Source organism: Schistocerca americana, chromosome 3 (genome assembly GCF_021461395.2).
Source record: "Schistocerca americana isolate TAMUIC-IGC-003095 chromosome 3, iqSchAmer2.1, whole genome shotgun sequence".
Taxonomy (NCBI): Eukaryota; Metazoa; Arthropoda; class Insecta; order Orthoptera; family Acrididae; genus Schistocerca; species Schistocerca americana.
In genome coordinates, this window is record NC_060121.1 from 670360032 (window position 1) to 670373636 (window position 13605).

The 13605-nt window shown below is 39.8% G+C and overlaps 1 protein-coding gene across 3 annotated transcripts in view; it reads left to right on the plus strand.

The window, feature by feature from the left end:
* Positions 1 to 13605, plus strand: part of LOC124607401 (serine/threonine-protein kinase Nek8) — a 317572-nt gene that overhangs the window by 185781 nt on the left and 118186 nt on the right. For all 3 annotated transcript variants that reach the window (XM_047139723.1, XM_047139724.1, XM_047139725.1), the window contains 2 exons: positions 6320 to 6467; positions 6595 to 6807. In XM_047139723.1, the coding sequence (XP_046995679.1) occupies positions 6320 to 6467; positions 6595 to 6807 (361 nt within the window). The remainder of the gene's footprint in view (positions 1 to 6319; positions 6468 to 6594; positions 6808 to 13605) is intronic.

Here is a 13605-nt window from a genome sequence, read left to right on the forward strand (position 1 = left end):
TAAGCCATACATCACACCAGTAAATGATAAACGACACCTCACTCTTTTCTCTGCCTCGTGATGGCTGGGTGTTGTGTGCTGTCCTTAGGTTAGTTAGGTTTAAGTAGTTCTAAGTTCTAGGGGACTTATGACCACAGCAGTTGAGTCCCATAGTGCTCAGAGCCATTTTTTTGACACCTCACTTGGTGTAAGGAGCATAAACATTGGACAATTGAACAGTGGAAAAACGTTATGTGGAGTGACAAATCATGGTGCACAATGTGGCAATCCGATGGCAGGGTGTGGGTATGGCGAATGTCCGGTGAACATCATCTGCCAGCATGTGTAGAGCCAACAGTAAAATTCAGAGGTGGTGGTGTTATGGTGTGGTCGTGTTTTTCATGTTTTGTGTGGCACTATCACAGCACAGGCCTACACTGATGTTTTAAGCACCTTCTTACTTCCCACTCTTGAAGAGCAATTCAGGGATGGCAATTGCATCTTTCAACACAATCGAGCACCTGTTCATAATGTACGGCCTGTGGTGGAGTGGTTACATGACAATAACATCCTTGTAATCGACTGCCCTGTACAGAGTCCTGACCTGAATCCTATAGAGCACCTTTGGGATGTTTTAGAATGCCAACTTTGTACCAGGCCTCACTGACTGACATCGATAGCTCTCCTCAGTGCAGCACTCCATGAAGAATGGGCTGCCATTCCCCTGGAAACCTTTGAGTGCCTGATTGAACATATGCCTGCGAGAGTGGAAGCTGTCTTTAAGTCTAAGAGAGGGCCAAACCCATGCTGAATTCCAGCATTACCAACGGAGGATGCCACAAACTTGTAAGTCATTTTCAGCCAGGTGTGCGGATACTTTTGATCACATCCGATAAAACACTGGTACTGAAAAAGTATTGGTACTGAAAAAGCCCTGGAGCACTGGTACCAGAAGCACACTGGAACCATGGGGGAAAAAACACTGATCTCACAAGGCACTGAGAAAACATTGATGACTGCACTGACGTCCATTTCATCGCCTGATGATGGTGACTACTACAGAATGTCACAGGCAGACAGTGGTGATTAGGGGCAGAAGTGATGAGGGGGCAGTTTGGTGCTCCTCCACCCTCTCGTAAGAGACTGTAGGGCAGGACTGGGGACAGCATCTCCATAGCGGGCAACATCCTTGTCAAGGTCAGTGGTCAGTGCCGGAGGTGTCAGTGAGTGTGTCAGTGTTGATAGTCACACAGGACACAGCAATGGAGGCAGCAGTGGGTGCAGCGTCAGGTGCAGTAGGGGCTGCACCAGCAATGGCAGTCTAAGAGGGGGGCCAGAGGCAGGAACCCCAGACAGTGATCTTCCAGGTAGCAACTCATGATGCAGCACAAACTGGACCATCTGCAACAGTGGAACAGGCATTGGTGGCAGGGGAGGTGGTGGGCCCTCTGGAACAGACCTCATTGTGCACAGCTGGAGCTGGTCAAAGCGACAAGATGTTCACCCATTAGGAGTACAGACAATGCACAGGCACCAACCCTGGCAACACTCGATGACACCAGAAACCCAGTTTGGCAGCAGCCAAAACCAAAAGCCCACACATGTGCACCTGGCCAGTGTCATTACAGAGCCGGTGATGCCAGCAGATGCAGCATTGAATCTAGCAGGTGAAGGAGGGTCCATGGTTGTTGTCCATGCAGCAGCTCCACCAGGCTCTTGTTCCACACCAGAGTGAAGCAGTACAAATTAACAAAATGGTCTAAAGCACCTTCAGGTGAACTTCCAGATAACATACTTCCACATCTGAGTTTTATAAGTCCAAACCATGTGTTCAGCCTCACCATTAGATTGAGGATGCACAGTGGAGCTGTGAGGCAGCAAACATCACTAGCCTGACAAAAAGATGCAAATTCTTGAGAAACAAACTGGGGTCCATTATCAGTAACCATGGTATATGGAAGTCTCTCAATTACAAAAATGTTAGACAGGGCTGAAAACTGGCCACCATGGAGATGGACGACAATGCGCCATGTAGGGAAATGTGGAATACATGTTGGCTACAATGAGTCAATACTGATTTAGGAAAGGCTCAGCAAAATCGACATGTAGATGTTTCCACGGGCACTGCAGCATTGGCCAGGGGGAAAGGGCACCTGTGGGGCCATCTGTTACTGAACATAGTGGGTGCAAGGAGCAATAAGAGAGATTATGTCCCCATCTATATCCAGCCAGTACACATGCCAGTGGACCAAAGTTTTGGTGTAAGAGGTCCCACAATGACTGACATGCAGAAGCCGCAGTACATTACAGCATGGAATCACAACCTGTGGAACAGAGTCCTCTGTAGCTTACAAAAAACTCCATCAAACACAGAGAGGCTGTTCTGGGGGGAGACATCATTAGACAAGGGATCTGAGGAAAGGCTCACGGATTTCTCTGGCCACCTGTGCTGATGTTATAGTGGCACTAGTGGTCGGGAAACCATTGACTGCTTTCTTGTTCTCAATTCTAAATAGAATCAAAGTAGGTCCTCCTGATTAAATGCCAGTTATGGCCTGATCAGAAGGCAAGATAAGGCATCAGTGTTGGCATGTTGCATCATTGGCTGGTAATGGATCTGATAATGATAACAGAAGAGGAAAGAGCCCACCATTCCAAATGATGCGCTGTCTTGTCCAGCACAGAGGCCAAAAAGTTAAAAAGAGCAGCCAATGGCTTGTGATTCATGATTAAATGGCACTTAGAACCATAGAATAAGACATGAAATTTCTTAAGGGCAAATACAGTGGCTAAAGCCTCCTTTTCAACCTGAGAATACCAGTGCTGAGCAGGAGATAAAGTCTTAGAAGCATAAGTAATTTGTCATTCAGACCTGTCTGTGTATTTGTGCACCAATACTGCACAAAGACCATGCTAAGAGGCATCTGTAGCCAACAAGAGATGCTGACCAGGCTGAAAAGTGGCCACACACCTTGCAGATTGAGGCTTAGGTTTAAGCAAAGTGAACGCTTGGTCAAAAGCTGGGGCTCAGAAAAAAGAGCACATTTTTATGCAAAAGCACATGCAGGGGCTGAACAACAGTGGATGCATCTGGTAAAAACTTATGGTAGTATGCAACTTTATCTAGAAATGCCTGCAGTTTCTTAAAGGATGTGAGTCGCAGCAAGCCCTTAGTTGCATCAACATGGTGATGCAACAGCTTGACTCTTGTGATAGAAACCACAAAACCTAGGCTCTCTATTGGTGGCTGAAACACTAAGATTTGGCAAGATTGCACTTGAAACCCACAGACTGCTAAACAGGAAACAACAATAGGAGATTGCAAAGGTGGCCTTTGGTGGAAGAAACAATGATATTGAGGTAATTGATGCAGCCAGGTACAGAGGCTGTGAGTTGTTTCTAAAAACACCAAAAAATTGTAGGCCTGCTAGTTATGCCAAAAGGCAAGTGTTGATATTGGTATGGAGATATGATTCTGACAAATCAATTCAGGAAAAGCAGTGGACACCTGACACTATTGCAAGCAGCTCATCAAGGCGAGGCAAGATATCTCAGAGACTGTGCATTATCATGACACTGAAGTTGCTACAAAGGTGAAAGTTACCTATTGGCTTCTTAACAATGACCAGTGGTGTAACCCATTCACTGGAAGAAACAGGCCAAACGACCCTAAGCTATGTCAAGTGGTCTAATTCGGCCTTGACAGAGTCATGAAATGCGAATGGCACCTGTTGTGGGAAAAAAAAGGGGGGGGGGGGGGGCAGGTGGACTCTTTCATGATAATGTGGGCCTGAAAAACTGGTAGCATAACAGAGCCCAGAAGGAAACAGGGGCTCCAGTTGATGATATGGAACTTGATCTGACACTAAAGTTACCTCATTGGCAATGAAGAAACAGACCATTAAACACATCTAACCCAAATTGGTCTGCAGTATGGGAATGACCTACAACAAGAAAGGTGAGAGGATGAACAATAGATCTGTAAGAGACATAAGCGGAAAACTGAGCTAGGATTGGAATCTGCTGTTTTCTGGAGTTAACCAACTTCCGTTAAACCTGTGTGTGTCGAGAGGAGTGGGGGGAGGGGGCAGCGAGGACCGAAGTACACGTATGTTTGTGTTTACTAAAGTCACTGCAGCTCCTGTTTCCACTTACATTTTTAACAGTATATTAGACACAAACAAGTTAATAAATAATCTGTTTGGGGAAACAGTCCTTGTAGAGATACAGTTTATGTCCATTGGTGTTAATGTGCCCACATTTGAAGAGGAGTTACACAAAAATGAAATGTTGCCTTCTTTTGACACTTTTTGCAAACCACTCAATACTTATGACATGCATAATGGTCTTGTTGGATGAAGAAGTATGGGCAAGATGGAAGATGGCCCTTGGCCAATGCAGTGAAGTGTCCTGTTGCTGCTGTGGCCATAACCGACGCTGCCTCATGCAATGCTCAGTCAAAGGTTGTACTGGATCAATGGCTTCCCCGTCATATTGAACACTTGCAGTGTGCCCCACAGATGATGATTGAGCAACTTCCAATGCCTCTCCCAAGACAGCAATCTGATCACCTGCAGCCCATTACACTTCAAAGGACCGTGCTATATTGAGAACATATGTAAGCATCGAATTATCACATTGAAGTGCTTTTTCATGGACATCCCTTTCTGGGGCAAGATGAATAATGTCATGCACCATTTGATCAGTGTAGGATTTTTGATGGGTACCTGTGAACAAATTTACAGTGACGGCTCAACCCTTGTAATTCTGCAGCCAAGGCTTTGGAAGATTGGTTTGGACATTTCTGTCAATGGTTAAATTCTACACATGTTGCAATGACATGCATTCTGTCACAGTAATAGGTTGAGAAAAGCTTGCACACTTCATCAAGTGATAAGGTGGCCAGTTAGTGCAAAGGCACAAGTTGGCACAACATCTGATAACTAAGTGGTGAAAGCCAGGAAAGAAAGAAAGTGCTACACAGGTTTGCTTCATCCATGCGAAAAACCTTGAAATGTTGGTGTAACCAAGTTTCATAGGGGTCCCAGTCTTCATCCAATTCATCATATGTTGGAAGGGATGATGGTTGCACTGACAGGAGAGTAACCTGTCACAAACACACAGATGCCACTCGATTCAGAGCAGTAGTGAGTGCTTGCTGTTGTTTCACGAAAGCTTGCTGCTGGGCAATGATATGTTGAAGTATTTCTTCCATCAAAACATTCATTGGGTGACAGAGAACTGACACAAACATGCGGAGAAAATGTAAACTTCACTCATTGCCAAGTTTGCTATAGCAAGAACAAATGTGATTCATAGAAAGTAGTACTTAATAGAGAAACACGTAAGGTACAATGAAGTACACGTTGTGTGTAGCACTGAACACATGAACCAGACAACAGTAATATAAGTTATAGAACAGGCCAAGCACTCATTTGCGATTGCTTAAATAAAACTGTTTCTTTGGCATCTCACCAGAGTATGCCAGGGGGACAACACAAGTGGTCTTTATAAGCAGGCATGTGAACTGTATGGACTCTTGATCTCTGAAATTGTGCAACTCATGAGTGAAGGTATATTATTAATACTAGTAGAGAACTTGTTTGATTCACTCCTCATCATCATTGCATCATAATAATGAGAAGTTCAGTACTGTTTGTGAGAAGTAATGAAAATGATGTGTGTCCAGAAAAAACGAGGTTGAGCATTCAGTTTAGGTTTTGTGAATAAGCTTTAGTCCTAAAATGTATTTACAATTCTGCCACTAATGAACAATTTGAGTATTAAATAAGTCAAAATTATAACAAAGTATTGAATTTCTAACTGCAACAACTCTAGTTTATATATTCTTTTTTAAGTTCTGAATAGTTTCTCTATATTACGTATGTAGAATGAGTCAAAGATTTGTTCAAACATATTGAAACGATCTGATTTCAAATTTTAGCAATTGTTTCATCTATAGCTGACTTGCTGACTGTGGGTATAACACTCAACTACAAAGAAGAAAAAAACCCTGTCTCTGCTTCCCAGTTCTGAGTAGTTTCTCTATGTTACCTATGTAAAATTAGCCAAAGATTTGTTCAAACATATTGAAATTAATTGATTTCATATTTTAGCAAACTGTTCCATCTATAGCTCCTTACTGACTATGGGCATGACACTCAACAACAAATAAGGAAAAAACCCTGTCTCTGCTTTCCAATACAAATATCAAATAAGAAAATCAACAATGAATACCATCAAGTGGACTTTTCAGGAAAGAATTGTAGTCATAATTTCTATAGTACGTCTTGTAATAATCATCTGACATTGGTCTTAGACGTGTGCTTTTGTGAAACAGATGTGAACCACAACAAGTGCCTCTGCCAAGGGAAACAGTAGTCAGGTCTGTGCACACTGGTGTTGACTGTACAGCGATTATTACCACAGATGGTTTTCTGCTTAGCTGTGGACGTAATACTCATGACAAGCTGGGATTTTCTGTCAAGGTATCTAGATAATTATATTTTCTCGGCCATCAATCAAATTCTGCACGCAGATCTTTCTGTTCAAACTAAAATTGGCATTACTTTCTTGAAAAATTCTGTATTGTTGCATTTTGTAACTGTTGGCAAGGAAAATGATGGCAAAATATTATTGCTGAAGAGAGTGAAAAGCATTCCAGCCAAGGTTCATGATATTTCACTGGGTCCCAATCATACAGCTGTTCTCATGGATAATGGTGCAGTAATAACAATGGGGCGCAATGCAGAGGGACAGCTAGGAAGAGGACATTGCAGAGTAACGGGGCCAGCTGCTGTCAAGGTGTTGGCAGACAGGGTCATTACCGTAAGTAAAAATGTTTTGTGTGTGCATACTTTCCTATGTCTGTTTGTTCTTATTTAGTGATAGTTGCAGTTGATTTCAAATGACAACAATTGAGTTCCTCTATATCATTTATAAATAAATAGTTCTAACAAGGACCATTATCTTAGACGCTGTTGTAAGTAATAAAGTATAATCTGATGAAGTATGTGATATCTGTTTCTCAAACACAGTCAGATGTTTTGGTGTTTACTGTTTGTTACAACTGTAATTTGGTAGATATGAGCAACAACTGTATCAAATGAATTGTGTGAAAAAATAAATATCTTTATGTGGTATAAAAATGAGCCAAAATGTCTGTGGATGGTACTATTCATTGTGATCTCTATTTTTCATAAGAGTTTTCACTGAAGTAACATTTTGCTTCTACAGCTTGTGAAATTGCCACTGAGAGGCAACTAGGATTTTTTAAATTATTGCATTCTATGTAAACAAAAGAATAGATCAAATTATATACCATGATGTTTTGTATTTAGGCAGCAGATAAAAATGGAACTTCTGAAATTGCATGCAGCTGTAGTTTCATTGTAAGTGAGGAACTTACATACACCATTGGAGCAGATGTCAACCAATCTAATCTCTTTATTTTGCATGTGCAATTTTTTTAGTCTGATGTAAATGACATAGAAACTATCTGCATATAGAATAAAATATACAAATACAATAAATACATCCCAACAAATATAACATCCATGTAACTGACTAAAATTCAGTATATGAATTTTATTTTTTATCCAGTGATAAATTCTGCCTTCTTCTGATTAGTTCTATTTTTTTTAATTTTAATTATTACTACCTCAGCTACAGTAGGCATAAATTTTAATTTTTTTTATGGTGTTCCAAGGCAAGTTTCAGGTTGTTTCCATTAGTAAGGGAAGAGCTAGTTTCCAGCTGTGCTTGCTATGTTTGACTTTTTGCTTCACTTCTAATTACCTTGTCGTCAGTGAGAACAACTCCAGTCTCGCTTCCTTCTTTCATTAATGATTACCACAGTTCCATTTCTTATGTCTCTAACATTTGCCTTTAGTGACACTCTGTCCTTTTTTTCTGCCACCTAAAAAGAAAAGCCTGTTTTGATAAAAAAGGTAATAAAATATTTTTTTGAAAACTCGTGGTTTGCACACACCTGTATTGTCGTTTTACTACACGAACAGTTTAAGTCATAAGCAGACCATCTTGAGTTATTTTATGACATCTTAATCAGATGTATGACAACATATAACCACTAATAAGCATAATATCTCCAACTAACATGTCAATTCAGCTATAAATCTGCAGCACATATAGCTTACAGTACACCTGTGGCAAAGCACATGGAAAGATTGAAGTGGCATGTGACCTTCAGTCATGAACACATCATGAAGTCTACCTTGTTTGATGATGTATTTATGGCTGAAGATCACATGCCACTTCAGTCTTGCCACGTGCTTTGCCACAGATGCACTGTATGTGTTTCTGATATATAGTTGAACTGTCATGTTGGTTGCTGACATGATGTTTGATACTGGTTATGGGTTCTCATACTTCTGATGATGATACCACAAAATACCTGAAGGTGGTCTATTTATGACTGAAAGTGGTTGTGTAATAAAGTGACAATATAGTAGTGCGCACACCATGACTTTTTTTTTAAATTTCTAAAAGCTATAAATCATCACCTCCACAGAATAATGATAAAAAGGTACACAAAACAAACTGTTGGCTACCAGATTCAATAAACTCTTTTGAAGAGTACTGAAGATTCTAATTGTAAGAAATTCATAGTCAAATTATACTTATTATGTATGTTTGTACAAGACAGTGTAGTCAATACTTCTTGACACTTGGGTGTAGATTTAAACCCACCAACCTTCAACAGTACCTGCATTTTGACAGCTGGAATCCACTCCACATAAAAAAAAAAACCTCCCATACAGCCTGGTCACTCACAAATGACGTACTTCCAGTGACAGAAACTCCCTTGGATAGTATGCTGAAAGTCACACCAAGGCCTTCATGTGAATGCAGTATCCCCTAGACATAGTCCACAGATACTATTCATTGTGATCTCTATTTTTCATAAGAGTTTTCACTGAAGTAACATTTTGCTTCTACAGCTTGTGAAATTGCCACTGAGAGGCAACTAGGATTTTTTAAATTATTGCATTCTATGTAAACAAAAGAATAGATCAAATTATATACCATGATGTTTTGTATTTAGGCAGCAGATAAAAATGGAACTTCTGAAATTGCATGCAGCTGTAGTTTCATTGTAAGTGAGGAACTTACATACACCATTAGAGCAGATGTCAACCAATCTAATCTCTTTACTTTGCATGTGCAATTTTTTTAGTCTGATGTAAATGACATAGAAACTATCTGCATATAGAATAAAATATACAAATACAATAAATACATCCCAACAAATATAACATCCATGTAACTGACTAAAATTCAGTATATGAATTTTATTTTTTATCCAGTGATAAATTCTGCCTTCTTCTGATTAGTTCTATTTTTTTTAATTTTAATTATTACTACCTCAGCTATAGTAGGCATAAATTTTAATTTTTTTTTATGGTGTTCCAAGGCAAGTTTCAGGTTGTTTCCATTAGTAAGGGAAGAGCTAGTTTCCAGCTGTGCTTGCTATGTTTGACTTTTTGCTTCACTTCTAATTACCTTGTTGTCAGTGAGAACAACTCCAGTCTCGCTTCCTTCTTTCATTAATGATTACCACAGTTCCATTTCTTATGTCTCTAACATTTGCCTTTAGTGACACTCTGTCCTTTTTTTCTGCCACCTAAAAAGAAAAGCCTGTTTTGATAAAAAAAGGTAATAAAATATTTTTTTGAAAACTCGTGGTTTGCACACTCCTGTATTGTCGTTTTACTACACGAACGGTTTCAGTCATAAACAGACCATCTTGAGTTATTTTATGACATCTTAATCAGATGTATGACAACATATAACCACTAATAAGCATAATATCTCCAACTAACATGTCAATTCAGCTATAAATCTGCAGCACATATAGCTTACAGTACACCTGTGGCAAAGCACATGGAAAGATTGAAGTGGCATGTGACCTTCAGTCATGAACACATCTTGAAGTCTACCTTGTTTGATGATGTATTTATGGCTGAAGATCACATGCCACTTCAGTCTTGCCACATGCTTTGCCACAGATGCACTGTATGTGTTTCTGATATATAGTTGAACTGTCATGTTGGTTGCTGACATGATGTTTGATACTGGTTATGGGTTCTCATACTTCTGATGATGATACCACAAAATACCTGAAGGTGGTCTATTTATGACTGAAAGTGGTTGTGTAATAAAGTGACAATATAGTAGTGCGCACACCATGACTTTTTTTTTAAATTTCTAAAAGCTATAAATCATCACCTCCACAGAATAATGATAAAAAGGTACACAAAACAAACTGTTGGCTACCAGATTCAATAAACTCTTTTGAAGAGTACTGAAGATTGTAATTGTAAGAAATTCATAGTCAAATTATACTTATTATGTATGTTTGTACAAGACAGTGTAGTCAATACTTCTTGACACTTGGGTGTAGATTTAAACCCACCAACCTTCAACAGTACCTGCATTTTGACAGCTGGAATCCACTCCACATAAAAAAAAAAACCTCCCATACAGCCTGGTCACTCACAAATGACGTACTTCCAGTGACAGAAACTCCCTTGGATAGTATGCTGAAAGTCACACCAAGGCCTTCATGTGAATGCAGTATCCCCTAGACATAGTCCACAGATAGATCACCTTTGCTATCCCTCACCTCACTCCCCTCCTCCCTTCCCACAATCCTCCCACCAACCTCAAATGTTCCATTGTCTATCAAACCTTCACAATATCCTAGTCCATCACTATGCTACTCCCAATTCTGACCCTCACCCACAGGGATCATATCCCTGTGAAAGGCCCAGAGGCAACGGCTACCTAATCCATCCACCCAGCATTTTTCATTCCAGTCCTGTCACAGGCTTATCCTACCCCATAAGGAACTGGGCCATCTGTGAAAGCACCAATTTCATGTACCAACCCTGCTGCATCATTGCACAGCTTTTTATATTGGTATGATGACCAACCAGCTGTCCACCAGGATGAATGGCCACTGCCAGACTGTGGCTAAGAGCAAGGTTGACCACCCTGAGGCACAACACAGAGTTGAACATAACATGCTTGACTTCAGTGGCTGTTTCACAACCCAGGCCAACTTGATCCTCCCCTCTACCACCAGATTTTCTGAACTGCAGTGATGGAAATTGTCCTTACAACACTTTCTTTGCTCCCAAATTTATTTCCACCTCAACCTACAGTAATCTACTATTCCCACACACCCCACCCAACAGTTTCCGCCCCCTCTGTGCTGTCACCTCCTCGCTATTCACGTCCCATCACCCTCATTATTTGCCACCCTCTGCCAGTTCACCCTCACATCTTTCCTCTTCCCTGCTCCTCTCCATTCCAATCCCCCCTGCTCCCTCACCTCTCTGCTCCACAGCTTCCGACACTGCACCTGACAACCTTCTCATGTCTCTATGTAGTCTCTGCAAGCTCCATCACACAGTGTTCTTCTTTCGCTTCACCTGTACCCTGCTACCTCTCCTCCATCCATGCCCCATTCCAGATCACCACATGTGACAGATGAATTCCTATTTGAGCTGTCAGAGATGGTGTTCATGAGCTCTTGAGGTGTGCTTGCTTGTGTGAATGTGTATGCATTTTCTTTTCTGAAGAAGGCTTTGGTAGAAAGCTAAATATGTAACAGTGCCTGTCAACAACTCAATATGTCTTTTTTAAAGTGAGTAGCAATCTATCCTTTTCCTAATATTGTTTCCTAATGTTGTTGTGGAACTTCTGTTGTTTAATTTTTGGGGAAATATTTTCAAAAGTAGGCACTTCGGCAGTTAATGAAATAAATGTATAACTGTTGATATTAGAAAGTCCTCTCAGACACTTAAATTTCTCAGTTCTCTATAAATGCACTACAGTAATCCACTACTTCTTGTTTATTATCACTGATAAAAAAACATATGAAAGAAATCATGAAATGACAAAATAATATATAAGGCAGAAAATAAATTTGAAGTAGTTTGGGAGCCAAAAAACATGAAACTGGAAAAGACAGACACAAGTATAATAATACACAAATCAAAGATGGGGGTAGAATAAGAGATATTCCACCGAAATTGGCAAATTTTATACGTAACTATGACTCTGGTATTGCAGAGACATTGCAACAAAATCTTCCTAAAAGACATGTAATACCTAGATGTCATTCCAGAAAAAAGAAAATTCTCTATGAAATCTCTACACCGTAAATATGATGTACAAAAGATAAATGGTAATAAACAATTTACAAAAGAAAAACAAAATTTAAAACCACAAAATTGGCAACAACTACAAGCAGGGCTTTTAAAAGCAGCTGAAACTGTAGCACCACAAACAAGAACACGTAAACACCCATGGTGGACAGATGAGTGTGACCAACTGATAAATCTCAGACAACAGGCGTGGCAAAATTGGTTGTGCAACAAAAATCAAAAGACCCTACCAGGAAAACATTCACAAAAGCAATACGAACAGTCCGTAAACAACACAAAGACAAAAAATTTCAAGACATAGAAAATGATTTCAAGAAAAACAATTCTCGAAATTTCTACAGAGTATTCAATCAAAAATTAACAAAGTACTCTCCTCCATCACTCCAATTCAAAACTGAACATGGGTAAATTGCCCTTACCAACACCAAACAATGGTTAAATTCTTGCAAAATAATTTTCTAATTTACTGAATTGTGAAAAGCCTGCAGAAAAATTTGAGTTCCATCACACATAACAAAACCCAGACTCAAAGCCACCAAGTTTACAGGAGATTAAAGAGATAATTCAGTCACTGAAAAATAACAAAGCATCAGGAGAAGACCAAGTCATCGCAGAATTATGGAAAAATGCAGGAGAAAATCTTATTGCAAAACTCAAAGAAATTATACATGAAATCTGGAAAACTGAAAAAATCTCCACAGATTGGAAGACAGCAATATACATCCTCTGTACAAAAAAGGAAGTAAAACAGACCCCAACAACTATAATGGAATCTCTTTATTGTCAATAACATACAAAATTCTGTCTAAAGCCCTACTAAACCGAGCAGAACCTCAGTTGGATTCAAAACTAGGCGAATACCAAGGTGGATTCAGAAAAGGTCGATCATGTGTAGAACAAATCCTTAACTTGAAAAACTCAATGAAATATTTTCATAGTACTTCAAACAAAAGTTGTGTCATCACGTTTGTCGACTTTAAAAAAGCATATGACAGAATAGACTGAGAATCCCTTTTTGAAGTATTAGCAGAATGTGGACTAGATCAAAAGCCAACAAACATCATAAAAGAAACACTCATGGAGACCAAATCCAAAGTAAAATTTATGGGAGAATTGAGCACAGAATTTGAAATAGACACAGGAGTACAACAAGGGCACGTACTGTCCCCAGTGCTCTTCAATTGTGCTCTTGAAAAAGTTGTTAGAGAATGGAGAAAAGCAGGTGCACCAGCACACAGACTGGGACCAAGACGTAAGGGCATAGAATTATATTGTTTAGCATTTGCTGATGACATGGCACTGATCGCACAAGACATTACCAATGCACAGAAACAGCTACAATTATTACAAGAGCAGGCAGCAAAAATAGGATTTGAAAAAACAAAATTTATGACTGACATCAAAGATGTACCTTCTGATCTCAAAATTGGTA